Source organism: Nesoenas mayeri (assembly GCF_963082525.1).
Source record: "Nesoenas mayeri genome assembly, chromosome: 1".
Lineage (NCBI taxonomy): Eukaryota > Metazoa > Chordata > Aves > Columbiformes > Columbidae > Nesoenas > Nesoenas mayeri.
Genome location: NC_137541.1, coordinates 51,793,869 through 51,811,717, shown reverse-complemented (window position 1 = coordinate 51,811,717; position 17,849 = coordinate 51,793,869). Strand labels below are relative to the sequence as shown.

Here is a 17,849-nt window from a genome sequence, read left to right as displayed (position 1 = left end):
AACATGGTGCTGAGCTTACCTGGGCTCTCTGACCACTTCCATACTAGTAAATTCAAGTGTACAAGGAATTAGACATGAGAACACGATCATTTGCACTAGTAAACTGTTAGTATAGTCTCTATCTTGAATTTTTACTGTTTCAGCTAGCAGCCTTCCTGGACAATTCTGAGATACCTTTTCATAGGTAAAATAGTCTAGGGATCATTTACAATAGGCAGTTTGTAGACAACAAACCTTGTTTGGAGTTTTGCTAGCATAAATGTGGCTCTTTGCATTTCACTTAGTCTTGAAATCCAGGGACATTTCTGGTCTCATCTAAGTTACTGGACTGACCAAGCTGCTGTGCCTGGGTATCTCCAGTCCACATGTAAACACGGTCTGTGTGTAGACATTAAAAGAGAATGTGGACCTCAGAATGGATCTGGATCCATGTCTTATCCGAAAAGACAAGCTTAAAGAAACCATAGGGAGCCACAGTAACTGAGAGTGTCCTCCATCTAGCTGATTTTCAAACTTCCAGCTTTCCAGATGATTCATGTATCTCTCAATACCTTTAGGAAATCAAGTTTTGCTAGTAACTGGCAAATTACTGAAACAGAAATAGCTCTGTAAGTGTTTTACGGTAAGTTCTGTTCATGAATTAAGAAGTGAAATACCTTCAAATGTCACCATAGTACCACAAAAGTCCTACAGTAAACAAAGTGCAAATTAATTCTTTCAAAGAGTCTGCAGAGGAATATGGTTTCTGTGATTAATTGTTATTGAATCTGGGAATCCAAATAGTTTTCCCAAGTTCTGAAAATAATCATTTAGACTGAAATTCATACTGATTTAGAGAATTGGTATGAGGCTTCTGAGCGCTTGTTCAGATGTGGAAGCATCATTACAAAAACAACAGAATCTACTTTTCTATTTCCTCTCTACTACAAATTACTGTACAACATTGCTACTTCAATAGTAGTTAACTGGCAAGATAAGACTCAGAGGAGTGAGGCAAATGAGGCAAGTTGAAGTTCACATGACGTGCACATGAAATGGGATCCCGTGGCCCATACTATCTGCAAAATGCCACAGGCATTTCGTTTATGTTCTTCCTTCATGGATAATTCAATGACAGAATGTTTGTGGGAGAGTTTCAGCTTTCCGAAGGAGAGAAATTTTAACATCCCCACCCTTAGCTGTGTTTTACTGTTCTTATCAAACCTGACAGGAATTCACAGAAGTCTGAGAACAGGGATCCTTCTCTAGGTTCAGTTTTAGGATTGGGGCTTTACTTCTCTAAGGGATTATTGAGACAAAATAAAGAGGCAACTGAATAGGTAGAAGAAATGTGCATTGACTGTGGCAGAGGTTGGTTGAAAGACAAGATTTTAAAGTAAAGAGTGCCTTTAAAGATATTTTTCTACAGTACGTTACAGTCTTTCATTTAGTTTTCTATTTGCTTCATGTCTGTTAAACTTATTCTTTAGATTTTTAGCATACAGATATAAATGTAAAGTCACACGTGCTTTATAAGGTGATTTTAAGTCAGAAACTTTCTTTTTAGAAGGGGTATAATCATCCCTAGGAAACATAGATATTTAGTGAGATTTCAAAGGGCATGGATGGCATCAAGTGCCTTGTTAGTTTTCAAAGGGAGATGAGCATCTAGTTGTTTTCTGCAATTTTTCCCTTAATTCTTTCTCCAAGGAAATATGTGTGAGAGCTAGGACAAGAAGTCAGGTCCCTTGTCGGTAAGTCCTTTGCTGTTATCATGAAACAATTTTTTTCCCTTCCTGTTCAGAAGCACCTGCAGTTAAATTATTGAGGATATAATTATAGAAGTGAAGTCCTCTTGCTTCACGCCATAGAATTTTTGTCAGAGGGTGAAAGAAATAAAGTTTTCATGGGATAACATTGCATATAATACAGTTCAAGGGTTTTGAGATCTCTTCTATACATCAGACTTTATATGTCGTACAAAATAGGATATCAGATTAGATGAATTATTGACTTGGTTTATTACACAAGTTTTTAAATGATGCCATTTCACTAATGCTCATGTTAAATTATTCTTAATGTCCAAACCCATCAAATAAGGCTGGCAAAATATTTGAATTCACAGTGAAAGAAAAACACTGAAACAAAACACACTCCCGCTTTTTGCATTTTTCATTACCTCTCTCATTTATTTATTTATTCGGTAATAATTGCCCATTACATTTTATTTCTAGAAGGCAAGCTGTCTCAAATACCTGTGCAAAAGAGCACTTGAAAGTAATTAACATTGAATCTGATAGTATGGCTATCTGCCCCGATTTTCGAAGTAGCCCATGTAGAGAGTAACTCTTAATATTAAAAGAAAAATTTGAAGAGATTCCTCTGCACAAGCGGCAAAATTTTGTATTGTACTCATTCAAAGCAATAGGTAGATCTCTTCATTTCATCTTAGCCAGATGTTGAAACAGAGTTGCAATAACGTTTGTCAAACAAAGGGAAAATCTGTTACGATTTAGGTAGTTGATAACTTAGAAATCCTGGCTAAATTCTGGCTTTTCTAAGACTTTTCTATTCTCTTATCACTGCTAGGAGATCAGCACTTTTATATGTTTTCTCCATTAACAAGTTATGAAGTTGTCTCCACTCTTCCATTCAGCTTTGGAAATTATACCTGTTTCTGTACACAAACACCCCATCAAGTTTATTCCTTAATACAAATAATCTATCCATTTCTGTCCTCCAGCAGGAGAGGTAATGACCAGTTATGAAACTGTGGTATGACCCAAAATAACTCTTCCCACCCCTTTCACACACAGTCCCGTGAACAATAGCTAATTGCCAGTTGTCTCAACTTAATTAAATTCTCATCAGTTCTCATGCTGTGACAAGAACTCTCCCAAGCTACAGGAGTCAGGAAAAGGCATTATCCAAGAGTAAGGCTGAGTCAGTAGGGCACACTAACTGAGCATGTGACTTCATGAAGAGACAGAAAAGAACTACCAAAGGTGAGGGGCTGACTTTATCCAGACTTGTAAAGGTGAAAGTTCATGTAAGCTTTAATTGTTCAACTTGACAGCATTGTCTGCAGCGCTGCATCTAACATTGCTGGTATAACTGGGGTTGACAGTGAGGTGGAATGCTCTGTAGTGCGTCCAGCTGTTCTTAGAAATGCACGCTGTTGGAGAACTAAAAAATTCTTCCTCTTACTGGAGTGATTGTGTCATTGTTGTATATTCACTGAAGGTGAAATGCAAAGGTTTGCCAACAAACATTTATTTCTCTACAGGAACTTCCCAAATTTCTTGAAGACCTTGCTTCAACTGATGCTGATCTGCCTTGGAACAGGTCTAAGAACCGTTTCCCAAACATAAAGCCATGTATGTGTGTTTACTGACATCTGTTTTACTCTCTACCTTCAATAGTGCAGCATATATTTGGAATGCAAGTGTATTTTTATTTGATCTGTCTTTGAAATGGCAGAACAATCATGTTCACATTATGAAATAATTTTCTGTCAAGTAATCTGTCTTTTCATTGTGTTTTTTTAAAGACAGTTTTATTTGCAAGTAGCTTTCAACTTACTCTCACAAGCTTTAACATGCAGGTGCAAGAAACTGTAGCCTCACAAGTTTCTTAGCTTTGTAATTCAAGCCATGTAACAAACTCTTTAACATTTTTCCTCGGGTTTGTTTTTTTTTTCCCTTTAGTGAGACTTAATTTTTCTAAAAAACATATAAAATCCACATGTTTGTGCATTCGGCTACTTCAGGAGCCTGGGTATGCTTTCTTGTGGATATGTGTACATGTGCTGCAAAGGTTCCATAGAAGATCAGAGTGACTGTATGATAACTTATAAGCCAAGGCTAGATTTTATCACAGGAGACAGGAGTCTGTCTCTCTGTACTCAACACTGCTTCATTTTTCAGTTAATAAGACAAGAAATGTCATTATTATTTTAGGCATTAGCTGTGATGTGAGATGGGGAGCATGGAATTCCTTGGTTAATAATGCTACATTCTGTGCTATTAACTTTTCAGAGCAGCTGTTTCTGTTATCTACTGCCTTGTTCAAGATGTAGTCTAAGTTACAGTCACTAAAAAAGTTATATTCGTAACTCACAATTAAATATAAACAGAGGAATTTCATAAATCTTTATCTTCGTATGCTAATTTTTTTTGCTAAGTTGAGGACCAAACATCAAAATTTTGAATGTTTGGTTTCAACATTTACTGATTCACATATGAGAGCTTTCCTGGTTTTTGTCATTTCTGCATACACACCATAGGCTCAAATCGGAAACGCTCAATCTTTTTTTTTTTCTTCTGTAATAATGAGCTTACCATATGTAAAAGATGTAAAAGTATGTAAAAGTGTCAGGATATGGCTCAAAGCTGTGACCTGGACAGCAAGTACACAAGAGAGACTGTCAGACCCCTGACCCTGCTGTCTGATTCACATGGAGGACGACGGTGCTAGAACAGCACGATTTAAAGTACACTGGATACCTTTAGGCAGAGGATGTCCCATGTACACATCAAATTTGAGGGTTTGACATATTCACCATTTCAATAAAAATATATTAAAATACGTCTGGTACATTAAAGGGTGACCAAACAGTAATGGAAATTGGTTAAATTAGTGTTTCACTATGTCAACTATTGTTAGATTAACAACAACATTATTTTTGATTTCTTAGCACTCCAGGAACACTTGTCACATGTGTCTATGGTTTTTGAACAGATCTTTTAGTTAACTAGACTTTATTTCCTTAACAGATAATAACAACAGAGTAAAACTGATGCCTGATGCTGCTGTTCCTGGATCTGACTACATTAATGCCAGCTATGTGTCTGTAAGTAGAAAGTCTCTCACATTTTTACTGTATTTGTTTTCTGGTAGAAGAGTCGTAAAATATCTCACAAGTACAGTATTCTAATTTTCCTTTCATTCACTATGGCTACTGTTGCCATGGGGTGGTTCAAGTAACTTCTGTGGCATTGAACGTGACTAGTGAAAAATGTAAATTATCCTATTTTCATTGCTAAGCAATGATTTTCAGTAGTAATCAAAACTTTGTCCTGCAAATTACTTTCTATAAGTTCTTTCATACCATTATCATTAAAGACAATAGTGAAACTCCCAATGAGGTCAATTGTTTAGAGACAAGTATTATTATGTCTTTTGGTTCAGAAGTTGAAGTAATTATATACAAACAGGACAATGTAAAGATAACTGAACTGGAAATTTCACAGAAATGGCTAATAATTTTGGTGAGTGGGATTGGTATGCCCCTTATTATGTAGTGAAAGTCAAGATGGAGGAAAATAGGCTTCTTGAAGAAGAAACAAGTATTATACTTCTACACCTCAGCTTTCTTCCTAGACCTTCTGTTTTCTAACTGTGTTCTCAGTAAATTCTTTCTCTATATTTTTCTGTCTCTAGTCTTGCCTGTATAATTTCTTCCCATTGAAGCTGAAAGTATCACTTATAATTATGCATTTAGTATGTTGTAGAAGTGACTGGTGGTCTCAGGTGAGTTCAAGCACTATTTAAACACAATGCAAGACATGCTGACTGTAGTCTAAACAGATGACACCATGGCAAGTAGAAATAGTTATTTCCAAGTAACTAAAAGAGACATTGACAGGGAACAAGTGACAGAGTTGAGAATGGAGGTCTTAACAGCATCTTTCTTTCTCGTTAGCAAAAGCTGTTTATTCACTTTATATGGAATGTCCTGATTCTGACAGGTAGCAGATAAGAAGAGCCATACTACGTGGTTACCTGAGGCTGGGACTATACACAGAACCGCTGAGAAGACCAGACACCTCGGAGCATGACTGGGTCTTTACCCTCCCTGTCACTGGCATGTCAGGGTTTAGGAAGGGAACACCAGCAGCAGCTTCCAAAGAGCTGCAGCAAAAACCAGCTGCAGAGAGTGCTCCCTGCTGAGATCTTGCATGTCTGTACTGCATACCGGCATCTCTCTTTAGGTCACCGTTCATCAGTGAATAAACAACTGTAATGTCACCATTTCTCAGGGCTAAAGCTTTTCCCTCTATATGATCTCACTTTCCATGTTTGTAGGTGTGTAAATATATAAATGTGTAAATATACAATATGTGTGTGTTTACCTACTTATTTATCTAGGTGTATATACATATGCATACATATAAAAAGAGGTAAAAAGAGATCTTGTATATAGTTCTAACAAGTGGGAACCTGGATGCTACTTTTATTTTCATTGGTTAAACAAGAAAAAGTCAGTAACTGTACTGTAAGCTTTACATCTCTGAATTACAGTTTCTCACTTCACTCTTAAACTAGGGAGGATTAACATAGTTTCTCACTGCCACCTGTTCTGTATATTATAGATGGAATAAGTAACAGGCAGCTGTGAATTATAGGGTTATAATTCCAACAAGGAGCTTCGGTGGTGCTATAAACCAGTGTGACAGTTGTTTTGAGCAATAAGCTGAACTCTGTGATATTATAGACTTCTAGCTTTACAGCATAAATTTATTGCTATTATTGCTATTGTTATTTTACACCTTCTGTAGGACAGAGTTCTGCAGGGTACACTTAGTTTCTTTAAGAAAACAGATCCATGAAAACCTGTGCACTGGCAACATTTACACAGATTTTTTTTCAACAAACTTCCTTCTCCAAAAGTTTTACATCAATTTATAAATGAACGAAACAGTGGAAGCCAACATTAAAATAAAAGTCAACCCCTACAGTAGGTTTCTCAATGACCTTTTATCAGAGATCATTTGTTTGAATGAGGTCCATCCCTAAGTTACAACAGTAGACTCCTGAGGATCACTGGAGGACAATGTCATCAACGGGGTGTGTAGATTGCATTATCTCTCAGCTCTCTAGTGGGTTCCCTGGCTCCACTGCTCCTTAGCACTATTTAGTTCTAGTTTGCTGGCCTCTGTCTGACACAATTCTTGGTCTCCTCTGGCTGAATCTGCAGTATGGCTAATGTGTAAGCTCGAGTATTTTTAAATGGGAATTACTGACCCGATGTCCCTGTAATTTCTCTGCTAAATACGTTCCTATTAGGATGTAATTTCCCAGACTTTATGACAACATTGGTTCATAACTGATCTGCATGGTGGAAAAATGCCATTGCTTCCTGAGGTTTCCAAGGCCATCTGCCATACAATGATTGGCCAGGCCCTTGCCAACTCATTTAGTATGTTTGAGAAGGTTCTAGCCTTAGGCATGATAGCTACAGGCCCAGCTATGAGTCACATGCAAACTCTTTTTGTCCTTGCCAGCAATTATATATTAAATATTTTCTTTTTCTTAGGGTTATTTATGTCCAAATGAGTTTATTGCCACTCAGGGACCATTACCAGGAACAGTGGGCGATTTCTGGAGAATGGTGTGGGAGACAAGAGCAAAAACACTTGTGATGCTTACACAATGTTTTGAAAAAGGACGAGTAAGTTACCAGTGTACCAATTAACAGCTTTTGATATAATTGGAAATTCTGTATGTAGTTTCTGTCAAAACTGAAATATGATCACTGTTAATTTGTAATCATCTTCCTGCAGATAAGATGTCATCAGTACTGGCCAGAAGATAATAAACCAGTTACTGTGTTTGGGGATATAGTGATTACTAAATTGATGGAAGATACTCAAATAGACTGGACCATCAGAGATCTAAAAATCGAAAGGGTAAGCCAGAACTGGGAGCTGAGTTAATAAAACCCATCCAACACCTCAAAGAATATCAGATGTGTTCCATCCCAACCAATTATCAGTGTTGTTATTTTACTCTTAATGCAAATGCGTTGCAGCACCTGGTTTTCTTGCCTTTTCATTCCTGCCTTGTTTTTTTGTTTTGTTTTTCCTGAGAATTTTCTCCAGTTTCTGTCACAAAGAGCTGTGTGGCTGACCTGCTACGAAGGGCCTATCAAGGTTACTGAACCTCTGGTCTGGTGGGAGGTGAGGTTTCTATTTGGACACCTCAGTTGTCTCTTCTAGAAAGGAGTAATCCTAACCATTCTGGGATCAGACAAATCCCTTTGAATGTATCCCTCTCAGATTAAAGGGCAAGATTCTCTGGTGCAGCGCAGCTGTTTTTCATTGTACCACCGGTCATTTTGGCCTCCACCCCCAGGAGATTCACCCAATATAAATGAGAATCATCAGTATTACTCCCACTCTTTGTGCTGGGAAAGGGGGTAGGGGTACAGCATAGATGTTCGTCTTTCTCCTGATCCGCAACTATAATTTCCACTCTTTGGAAAAATTAGTGCCCAACAGCGTTAAGTCAGGCCAGTAGGTGGGCTCAGAAAGCAATCTGGGTGTAATGACCCAAGATTAAGTCAGCCCTGTCTTGCACTCCCAACACTGACCCGCACTGCATGTAGTCCTGCCAGATCCTGGGAGCTGAGCACGGTCGTCCAAATACGTACATTACCATCCTGCGGCATGTGCACATGACAAAAGGAACATAGCAAATCAGGGATTGTCTCAGTGGTCACCCCATAAGGATATGCTGTGCACATAGTACAGGACAACTGAACATTTTAAAGTGAGTGAGAGAGGATTAACTTTTTTTTTCAGCTTAAATAAGACATAAACAAGACTGGTAAAGGGACTATTTAGAGTAAAAATGCATGCCAGCAAAATGCAAATTCACCTGTGTTAACCAAGGCGAGGCTGAAAAGAAAACAAAACATAACCTGAGTTGACTAAGTGATCCATTTACTCCAGCTGAACTACCCTGAACAAGAAGCTGTGCCCTTTATAAGCATGTCATTAAATGTGCCATATTGCTGACTTCAAGATTGTACTTCATCTTCCATTCACAAATGGATGAATTGTTGATGATCTTCCAGTGAAGGTAAAAAGCATATATGAGGCATATTATTCACAATTATTGCCATATTGCTTGCTAAGTCACTTCTCTTTCGGTTTTATGTTGGCCAATTTAAAAAATACGGACACAAAGTAATTACTACACATAATCATTCACAGTTGTTCAGTGGTTCTTACAGCATGAAAAGATCAAGAGGTTGGTTCAAAATAATTTTTTTAAAAAGGAACTGGTTCATTATACAACAGTTGATTAAACTGCAATACTCCTTGCTGCAAGATATTGTGAATGCTAAAAATTTACAGGACTTCATAAAACCTAGACAAATTAGTAGAAGAAAATTCTGACAAGTGCTATTAAATTTTGAGATACCATCTCTATCCGAGGCAGTTCACAAGTCACAAACTATTAAGAATGGAAAGAATATTCTGTGGACCTATAAACACCTTGTTGTCATGTTTTGTGATTTTCCCTAAGATTTTTCCTTGAATACTGTTGGACACAAGATACTGGTGGTCTAGACAGGCCGTTGTCATTACACAGTGCTTTTATTCTTATGTCCTTCATAATTAATGTAGGTATCAGATAATAACCAGCTTTTGAGTTACTATTGCTGCTGCTGTGATTGAGAGGACATCAAACACTTAAAAAATAGATCTGTATTTAACAACGTATGTGTGCTTCCCTTTATGACATTAGATCAATCCTAGAATGTCTGATTTTCCCTGAATAAATTTGTCATCCCAGTTCACTAGACTTCTAAATGAGCAATAGAAACTTCAACCTGTATCTACAAATCACATTGATACAGTGACTGAAGTCAAATGGAGAGTGACTGCTGAAGTAATTAATACTTCCTGAAGGGTGGACTTGATGCCATCTCTTAGAAAACCTGCCAGAAGACCTGTGCCTGACAAATTATGTCTTGATACATACCACAATTATTAAGCTATTCTGACTTTCTTTCTTACATGAAATTGCTGAGAAGGTTATATGTATCTTCCTTGATTTCCTGTCACCTTTCTTCTTTAAAAATGGTCTTACTTTGTATTTTTCAGCATGGGGACTGCATGATGGTGCGGCAGTGTAACTTTACTTCTTGGCCGGAACATGGCGTCCCTGAAACTACTGCACCAATTATTCATTTTGTAAAACTTATCCGTGCAAGTCGAGCACATGATAATACACCGATGGTGGTTCACTGCAGGTAAGTGTATTCACCAAATCATCCTTTAGTATCTTAGAATTTCAAGTGTGTATTAATGCTTGAAGAAGTCGCAAGAACAATGAAAACTGAGTGCACAGGTATGGTTCTAGTATGGACAGTAGTGAGGGTTTTTCTAGCCATGCCCCTTAGTCCTTTCTAGGAGGTAAAATGCCAAAGTGTGTCTGTTCTTCCCTTCGTGGAAATGCCATTGAGGTGATGTCAGTGAAATAGTTACTTCAACAATTACCATAAGGTACTGCTGGATTTATCTCAATTTTCCTCTTTATTGTAAGAAGACAAATAGCAACTGACATGTTTGTTTTAATTACTTCTACTGTAATTATAGATTTTTTTTAAGAAATACATTAAAAATTGTATTTAAAATGTACATGTCACATAACAAGAAGAAGAAACTATTTGGGAGCCACAGATAACGACAAACAGGAATAAGGGTTTGTACATGCCAGATTTCAAGTTTGGATGCCTGTAAACAGCTAAAATCTATATTTAGATTCTCAAAAAAATGGACTGGTGGTTAGAGGTGTTCAGCTGTCATAGTTCCCATTGATTTCATACTGAACACTCTTAAATAGCAATTTCAAAGATTAAGTGTGTGGGGAAGGCTAAGTCTTCAGGAAGGTGGTGAGTGTGTCTGCATTTTATAAGCAGCTCAGTGTTCCCACCAAATGAGTGGGTGCACTCCAAAATAGTGATCTGGATTCAAAGCTCTACAATTGATTCTTTGCCTCCTTCTCACTCGGTGTGAGTTTGGAAATACATGGAAGGAAAAAGCTGGGTTTGGTGCCACTTATCTCTTCCCTAACCGTTCAGTTATCATGCATGGGAGCTCTTTTTATTTGTCCTCAGTGTCCTACAAGTGCCACCCACAATGGGTAATACAGCCTTGTTTTATTTGACATCGTTATCGACAGTTTGACATTTTCCTCTACTGCAAGGGCCAGAGTGATTGTTACAGGAGAGAACTACAAGCTTTTCATGTTTTAAGGACACTTACATATGCCGGGGCCCCTTTGCAATGAATACCATTCCCTTTCCCCAACACAGATACCTTAAGGGGTCAGCACGGGCCATATACTCCACCTGTGTTCAAATTCCCAGCATTATAAAGTGGCAGTATGTGCTCCCACATCCAGAAAGCTCATTCATTACTTTCTACCCATTAGATCTTGCAGGTTCAAGAGAATTTTGCTACACTTTTCCTGAATATCTGCAGTGATATACTCTGCATTTATTACACTAACTGTAGAGAAGCCTGACAGTTATTTTGAGAAAATTCTATTTGTTTTCAAACCTTGAAATAAAGCAGCAGTAGCTACCAGCATCTTGCACACACCTCCTCTATTTAAAAGTATTTTGATCTAAATGTTTTGCTAGATCCTTTGTTGTTTTGTCACATACATCAAAAGCATCACAGAATCCAGGTGTGTGTAATTTCACAAAATCTTGTGATTTATTTTCTTTGAATTAGTGAGCTCTAGAAAATTCACGGAAAAGCTGTAGAAGCATTTTTTTTCCCTTTTACAGGCTTGCTTTAATTATATCTCATTTGTCCGATGCAACCCTTTGTAAAATCAGAATCAGAACATGACTCAAGAGATGTTCACACACACAAACAAGAAAATACTGGAAAAGATTATTTTTTTTTCCAAAGTTTTCTTTTCACAATAAACTTCATTTAACTAGAACATTCTAAGACAATATTTTATACTAAAAACAAAACAAAGCAAAACTTTGTTTTATCCTGTGTATTATGTTTGCAGTGCTGGTGTTGGAAGAACAGGTGTTTATATTGCACTTGACCATTTAACCCAACATATAAATGACCATGATTTTGTGGATATCTATGGACTTGTAGCTGAATTAAGAAGTGAAAGAATGTGCATGGTACAGAATCTGGTAAGATTTATATAGTTATCCATTCTGTTTTCCTCGTTTTTAAAAATTAGTAATCTGATCATCTGATCTTCTACAAAATAAGACAAGAAAGCTCATAACAATCAGGCAGCTAATATATTGTCTACCAAATCCTGCTTTGATTTGAGTTTCAAGCATCAAGTAAATATATTCTTTTTATCTATTTAAGTATATTTGGCCAGCAAAGTCTTGACAAGTGCCGAAAAGACTGCTGAGAAATTTAGTTTTTAGAACCTAAATCATAATTTCTCAGATTTTGAGAAAGTTCGAGTTTTGCATGAAGAACAGTTGTTAAATAAAAAACGGATTTGCTCATGCACTACATAATTTGACTTTATTTACTGCTATACTATGCGTATTTTTTTGCATACATATATGTAGCACAGTCCTCCAAACATTTAAATATTCATGTACCTTGGACCTCATTAATGATTCCTTGATTCTTTTTAAATTGTTTCAAATAAAATAACGCATATGGACAGAATTAAGCACAGACTTTGGAGTTTGCAAAATAAAGGCAATGGTGGTCTATGAGTCTAAAAAAGTGCATTTCTGGCAGACTTAGTGAGTATGGATACAAGTTAGTGATGACCTGTTAGTAAGGAAGCCCTCTGCTGTACCTGGAGATCTGGGTATTTGTAAAGGAGTAATAGCAGAATTTAAAGCTGATCCTTAACATCCAGTGGAATGGAAATCCAGCCCTTTTGCAAAAGGATTCTGGCCATAAGTCTCCTGCAGGCCAGATCTAACCCTAGGCTGCTGCCTCAACCCTTCGAGTCTACAGGAGGACTTACCAGTTTCTCAGTGTGGGTGAGCAGTTTCAGGATGAACTTCCATATGACAGATGGATTTCAACTGACTTTAATGCAAGGAGACTTGTTCCTTTGGGAATGCAATTCTGTGCTTCTATATCATGTCAGAATATAAGAAAAGTGTGTAAATGTACAGAGAGAGGTTAACCTCTCTTTAGCAACTGCACTTCAGAAGATTTTGTGAGACCTTCTGGTGATAATGTGTCATGCTGTTTCTTGTAAGGTACTGTCCAACTACCAATTTATTTCAATTTTTCCTTTTGAAGTCTTGATGCAGCTAAACAATTGCCAGGGCTTTCCTGTGATCATGTATTCTGGGAATACTTTTGTTGGTTGCTGTTTCAAACTTTTGACTAGAAACGGAATAATCTGAAAATCAGGCAAAGTCCAAAATAAAATCTTAAAATAGTAAGACATTTGATAAGTTCAATGTACGTTTTTATTATTTTTGTGTACCTCTTCGTTTGCATATTTTGGCAGAGACTGGAAAACAATGTGCCAAAGTGCAATACAAGATGATGGTCTTGTAGTTCTGATTCCAAGCAGATCAAGTATTGATCTATATGCTAACTGCAAAATCCTGAGACAGAGTATTCTCTAACCAGGCTATTCCTAGCTCACATTTGCAAAAGTACAAAATGAGATCAGCACTAAAACTTGCCCAAAGAGAACCAAATCTCGTAAAGTTTTATGGCAGATTCAGTAGTCAAACTAGTCTGACAGTTCTGTTATAAAACTGTTTAGTAGTCTATAATTCAGATTTTATGTGATCAGCATAGAAGATACGAACAGAGGAGCAATTCCTTCCCAGAACTCAATTTAGAGATCCCTCAGTCAAACTGTCTGTAAGATCTATGAGTAAAATAAATTAAAACTAGTTGTTCTTAGACCTGTTTTTTGCTTGATTGTAGCTTCAAAATAGTTCCCATTTTGCCAACAGGGGCACTCTCTGTTACACTCTGTTACTGTAGTCAATGGGCACAGAATGGCCCACATCTGTGCAATTAAACATCTCTGCATAGTCACATCCAGGCTTTCTAAAGGTAACGACCCATAGTCAGTAGTAACTCCTGAAACACACCTGGGCATTAGAGATAGTGCTGGTTCACATGGATCAAAAATATGTGAGGGACTATCCAATTAATTTGAATTAGCTTGGATGATCAAGTTGCACCGGCTGGCAATGTGCCCAGACACTGTTTACTTCTGTAATGTAAATATAATTTCAATATCCTGGTACTCTGCCTGCTGGCCTGTATGTTATCAAGACCTGCCCTTGAACTACAAGCATACAACCTAAACTTTAGTGAACTTTTTTATTCTGTCACCCACTACCAACTGTAGAAAACTTTCAAATAATTAAGAATGTCATTAACTGTAACTGAGAAAATAATTGGTCACACATACATTCCCCAGGTATCCTGCTTTATTTTCTCCTGGCAAAACCAGAAAAATTTTCATTGCCGACAAGTAGCTGTATGAATGCAAGAGATTATGGAGCTTTCAGAGTCTGCTTTCTGAATTAGAATAACCAAACTCCACTGAAACTTAAGACCTTCATTCTAGAAATCCATATTTGTCCAGTGGATCTGTTAAAGTTTATCACCTTGCCAAGGCAAGTACAAAGGCTAGTTTGAAGTAATGCTATTGCTTCAGTAAATGAGCTATGGAAAAGTGTAATGATACTGTGTACTTCAGGGGCCTGTGAAAGCCTGTTTTAATTATTCATGGCTCTGGAGCTGTGACCCTAAACCATATCCATGTAAACAAATAGCTCTTATGAATCGGGGACACTTGAATTGAAAACTGATGGCAGGTCTAAAACACAATAGCAATTATTGAGCAGAAAAAAGTACACTAACATATTTACCCATTCAAAAGTCTAAAACGTTCAAGTTAGTTTGGTCATCTCCATCTGTGGAGAAGTTCAAAACCCATCTGGACAGGGTATTAGGCAATGTGCTTTAGCTGATCCAGCTTGAACAGTGGGAGTTGCACTAGGTGATCTCAAGACGTCCCTTCCAACCCAAAAGAATCTGTGATCTGGCTCATTTTTTGCATCTACATACACAGGACTTCTCCTATGTGAAGATATCCATAATACATTTATTTTCTATCTGTTTTCATTATTTTATTTCATTCTTACATTATCCTTACGTTACCTTTTTTTTTTCCCCCCTCTATTCAGCAATCATTACCCAGAGTTATTTTACGTCCTTGGAAGTGTCAGATTAACTTTAGTTGCCCACTCTTTGCACTATAATCTGTTAAAAATGATGCTGCAGTCCAAGAGGATCACTAAAAATAATGGTCCAAGAGGATCACTAAAAATACTGTGGTTTTTTTACTCTTAGCAATGGTGCATGCTCATAGAACATGTAGATTTACTTGAACTTTTGCATTTGAGTGCACCCTGCTGGTTTTCTGTATGCTAGAAAGAGGAAAATTTTCTTATCTAAATATTACATTCACGTGGTTCAGTTTCTTCAGTCAGAATCTAGTGGCAAAAGTAATCAAAAAACTTTTTGTAGAAGAAACCTTTACAGAAAATTGTGGAACAAAATATTAGTCTCAGTTAGGATTAGTCTAATTCCATATATCTTACTGGGCTAAAGAATTAACGTGTTTTGACAAATTTTAATGCATTATGCCTCATAATGAATGAAACCAGATCAGGCATATATGATATCATCAAAGTACTGAGATTGTTTAGTTAAACTGCAGTTACTTTGAGAACATCTAAATGTTATATATACATATATATATATATATATATAGTATTAGAGTTACACTTTTCTTCTAATCAAGTATCTTTAAATTCACATCTTACAGGCACAATATATATTTTTGCATCAATGTGTATTGGATCTGCTGGCAAGCAAGGGAAGTAGTCAACCCATATGTTTTGTGAATTATTCAGCACTGCAAAAGATGGACTCTCTGGATGCCATGGAAGGTAAGGAGAGGCAGATTGTCTCAAATATTATTTTTTCATAGCAGGTACATTGACTTGTCCAGACTAAGAAGTATAAACAAATACTGTGACACGAATTTTCTTGCTTCAGAAGTGTAATTTTCTAGCATTTTGTTGCCCATTAGTCTCGCTCATGGTAATAGTCATTTCTCAAGCTTTCCACTTCTTTCCCTGCAAGATCTTTAAAATTCAGCCAAAACAGTTGTCTGCCCCTAGTTACATTTTTTTTACAAGGCAGGTTAATGTAATGTATCTGTTTCTTTTGTAGGTGATGTGGAGCTTGAATGGGAAGAAACGACGATGTAAATACCAAGACTAAATATTAAGGCTAATGAGACTTTGAAAGTCAAAGTCCTATTTTTCTAAGCACACGGGCCAAAGTGAATTCCCCTATTTTGATGATTAAAGCAAACACAGACAATTGAAACAGCTTTTCTTCTATCAATGTGCCTTCATAAATATGTTGAAGTATTTTACTCAAATCACCAAGAAATAATGATTTGGAGTACTTTTGCACAGACTGCACTTCTGGCAATCTACAAATACTGTATTCAGTATATATTTAAATAGAAGGGGTGTTTGAACATATTTCTTTTTTTCCAGTTATCTTTGTAAAAGAAGAAAAGTGAGCCAAATATGATGTAAAAATTTCATATTCTCATTGAATTTATTTTGGTGTGAATTTGCTGTGTTATTTGTGGTTTGGTTTTAAGTAAAAGTTCCAGTTCCTTGAATCATTCTTGCTAGATTGGTTTCAGTGTTGTCAGCTCTTGCAGATTAATTCCAATACCATCACAGTGATTTTTACCTAAATGTATGTTATTGTGTTTTGAGTCTTTTTTTTTTTACAAGTGGTAGCATATCAGCTTGTGATCCTGAACAGCTGAAGAGTCACCTTCTGACATAGGGAGGATTATTCAGCTTTTACGCAGCACACAGTAGCTCTTCAGGGACACTTGGGGCTATTTAAACTATCTTATGATCAGCAGGTTGTTTTATTTTTAAATATACAATGGTGATTGCGTATGTTCAGTGCTGAATAAAGTATTTTACATTCCTACTACTTTTAAAGGCAGATAAAACAAGTAAACTACAAATTTATTACATATTTTAATGCATGTTCGATTGACTTGAGTAATAGAATGTTTATAATGTGTTCATATTTCTTGAATATAACAGTGTTCAGTATTTTGAAAGGTTACTCAGAATTTAATAACAATATATTTTATAACAGAAGGTTGTCAAGTAAAAAAGTTGTTGCTCCTTTCTCAGGTTTTGCAAATCACTATAGACACTGAAAATATGGAAACTAATATTCAGAGATTTAGTAAAATAAAATATCTTCCACTCTCACTGATTATCATTATCAGAAATAAATCTGAAACAGGAATGAAAGAAACAGGAAGCTCTTATCTAAGAAGCAAAGAACTGATAGAGTAGGAAGACTATAAAGAGACATTTAAATGGTCTGTCCAAGGTTTACACAAAAGTGACAGTATTCAATTGATATTATTAGGGGGGAGGGTTAATGGCAAAGTTTTTCTCTGTGGAAAGAAATGTATCATTCTGAATAATACTAAAGCTGTGACCTTAATCTGGGATGCAAAACATAATAGCAAAGAGACTTTGGAGTTGCCATCATATATTCTTGTTCAAACAGAAGAAATCCATAGCCTTGCTGAGGCATTGAGCTCAGGGAAGTCAGACAAAACTCTTTAGAATCTTGAAAGATTCATGCGTGTGAGTGTATTTGTGTGCGCACACTATGAACAGAACTGTAAGTGAACAAAACTTTTCCATCTCTTAACTGTAGCTACCAGACAGACAATGCTATACAGCATGTCACATGACATTTTTTCTTAAGTAAATGACAATAGGTGTTTGATGTCTTTTTAGAAGCTGGCAAGGATGGTGCGGTGAGGAAAGTGCCAAATATCTAAAATGAAAATCAAAAGACAGCATTGCAGGAGATGGAAGTGGTCTACAGGGATATTTTGGGCAATCTGTCTCTCAAGAAGACTGACGGTACTGTAAACATCACCTGTCAAGCTAAAAGGAAAACAATGCCTTTTAAAGCTGGGTAGAGAGAGAGGTGATGTCCACA

The 17,849-nt window shown here is 36.7% G+C and overlaps 1 protein-coding gene across 1 annotated transcript in view; it reads left to right on the top strand.

Annotated features, from left to right (window-relative positions):
* PTPRQ (protein tyrosine phosphatase receptor type Q) overlaps nucleotides 1-16,051 on the top strand; it is a gene marked incomplete at its 3' end in the record, with an annotated part of 130,178 nt that extends 114,127 nt beyond the window's left edge. Inside the window, exons 56-63 of the mRNA XM_080361602.1 lie at nucleotides 3,266-3,356; nucleotides 4,755-4,831; nucleotides 7,298-7,432; nucleotides 7,545-7,670; nucleotides 9,876-10,024; nucleotides 11,806-11,941; nucleotides 15,604-15,727; nucleotides 16,014-16,051. Of these exons, the coding sequence (XP_080217728.1) occupies nucleotides 3,266-3,356; nucleotides 4,755-4,831; nucleotides 7,298-7,432; nucleotides 7,545-7,670; nucleotides 9,876-10,024; nucleotides 11,806-11,941; nucleotides 15,604-15,727; nucleotides 16,014-16,051 (876 nt within the window). The remainder of the gene's footprint in view (nucleotides 1-3,265; nucleotides 3,357-4,754; nucleotides 4,832-7,297; nucleotides 7,433-7,544; nucleotides 7,671-9,875; nucleotides 10,025-11,805; nucleotides 11,942-15,603; nucleotides 15,728-16,013) is intronic.
* Between the last annotated feature and the right edge of the window lie 1,798 nt (nucleotides 16,052-17,849).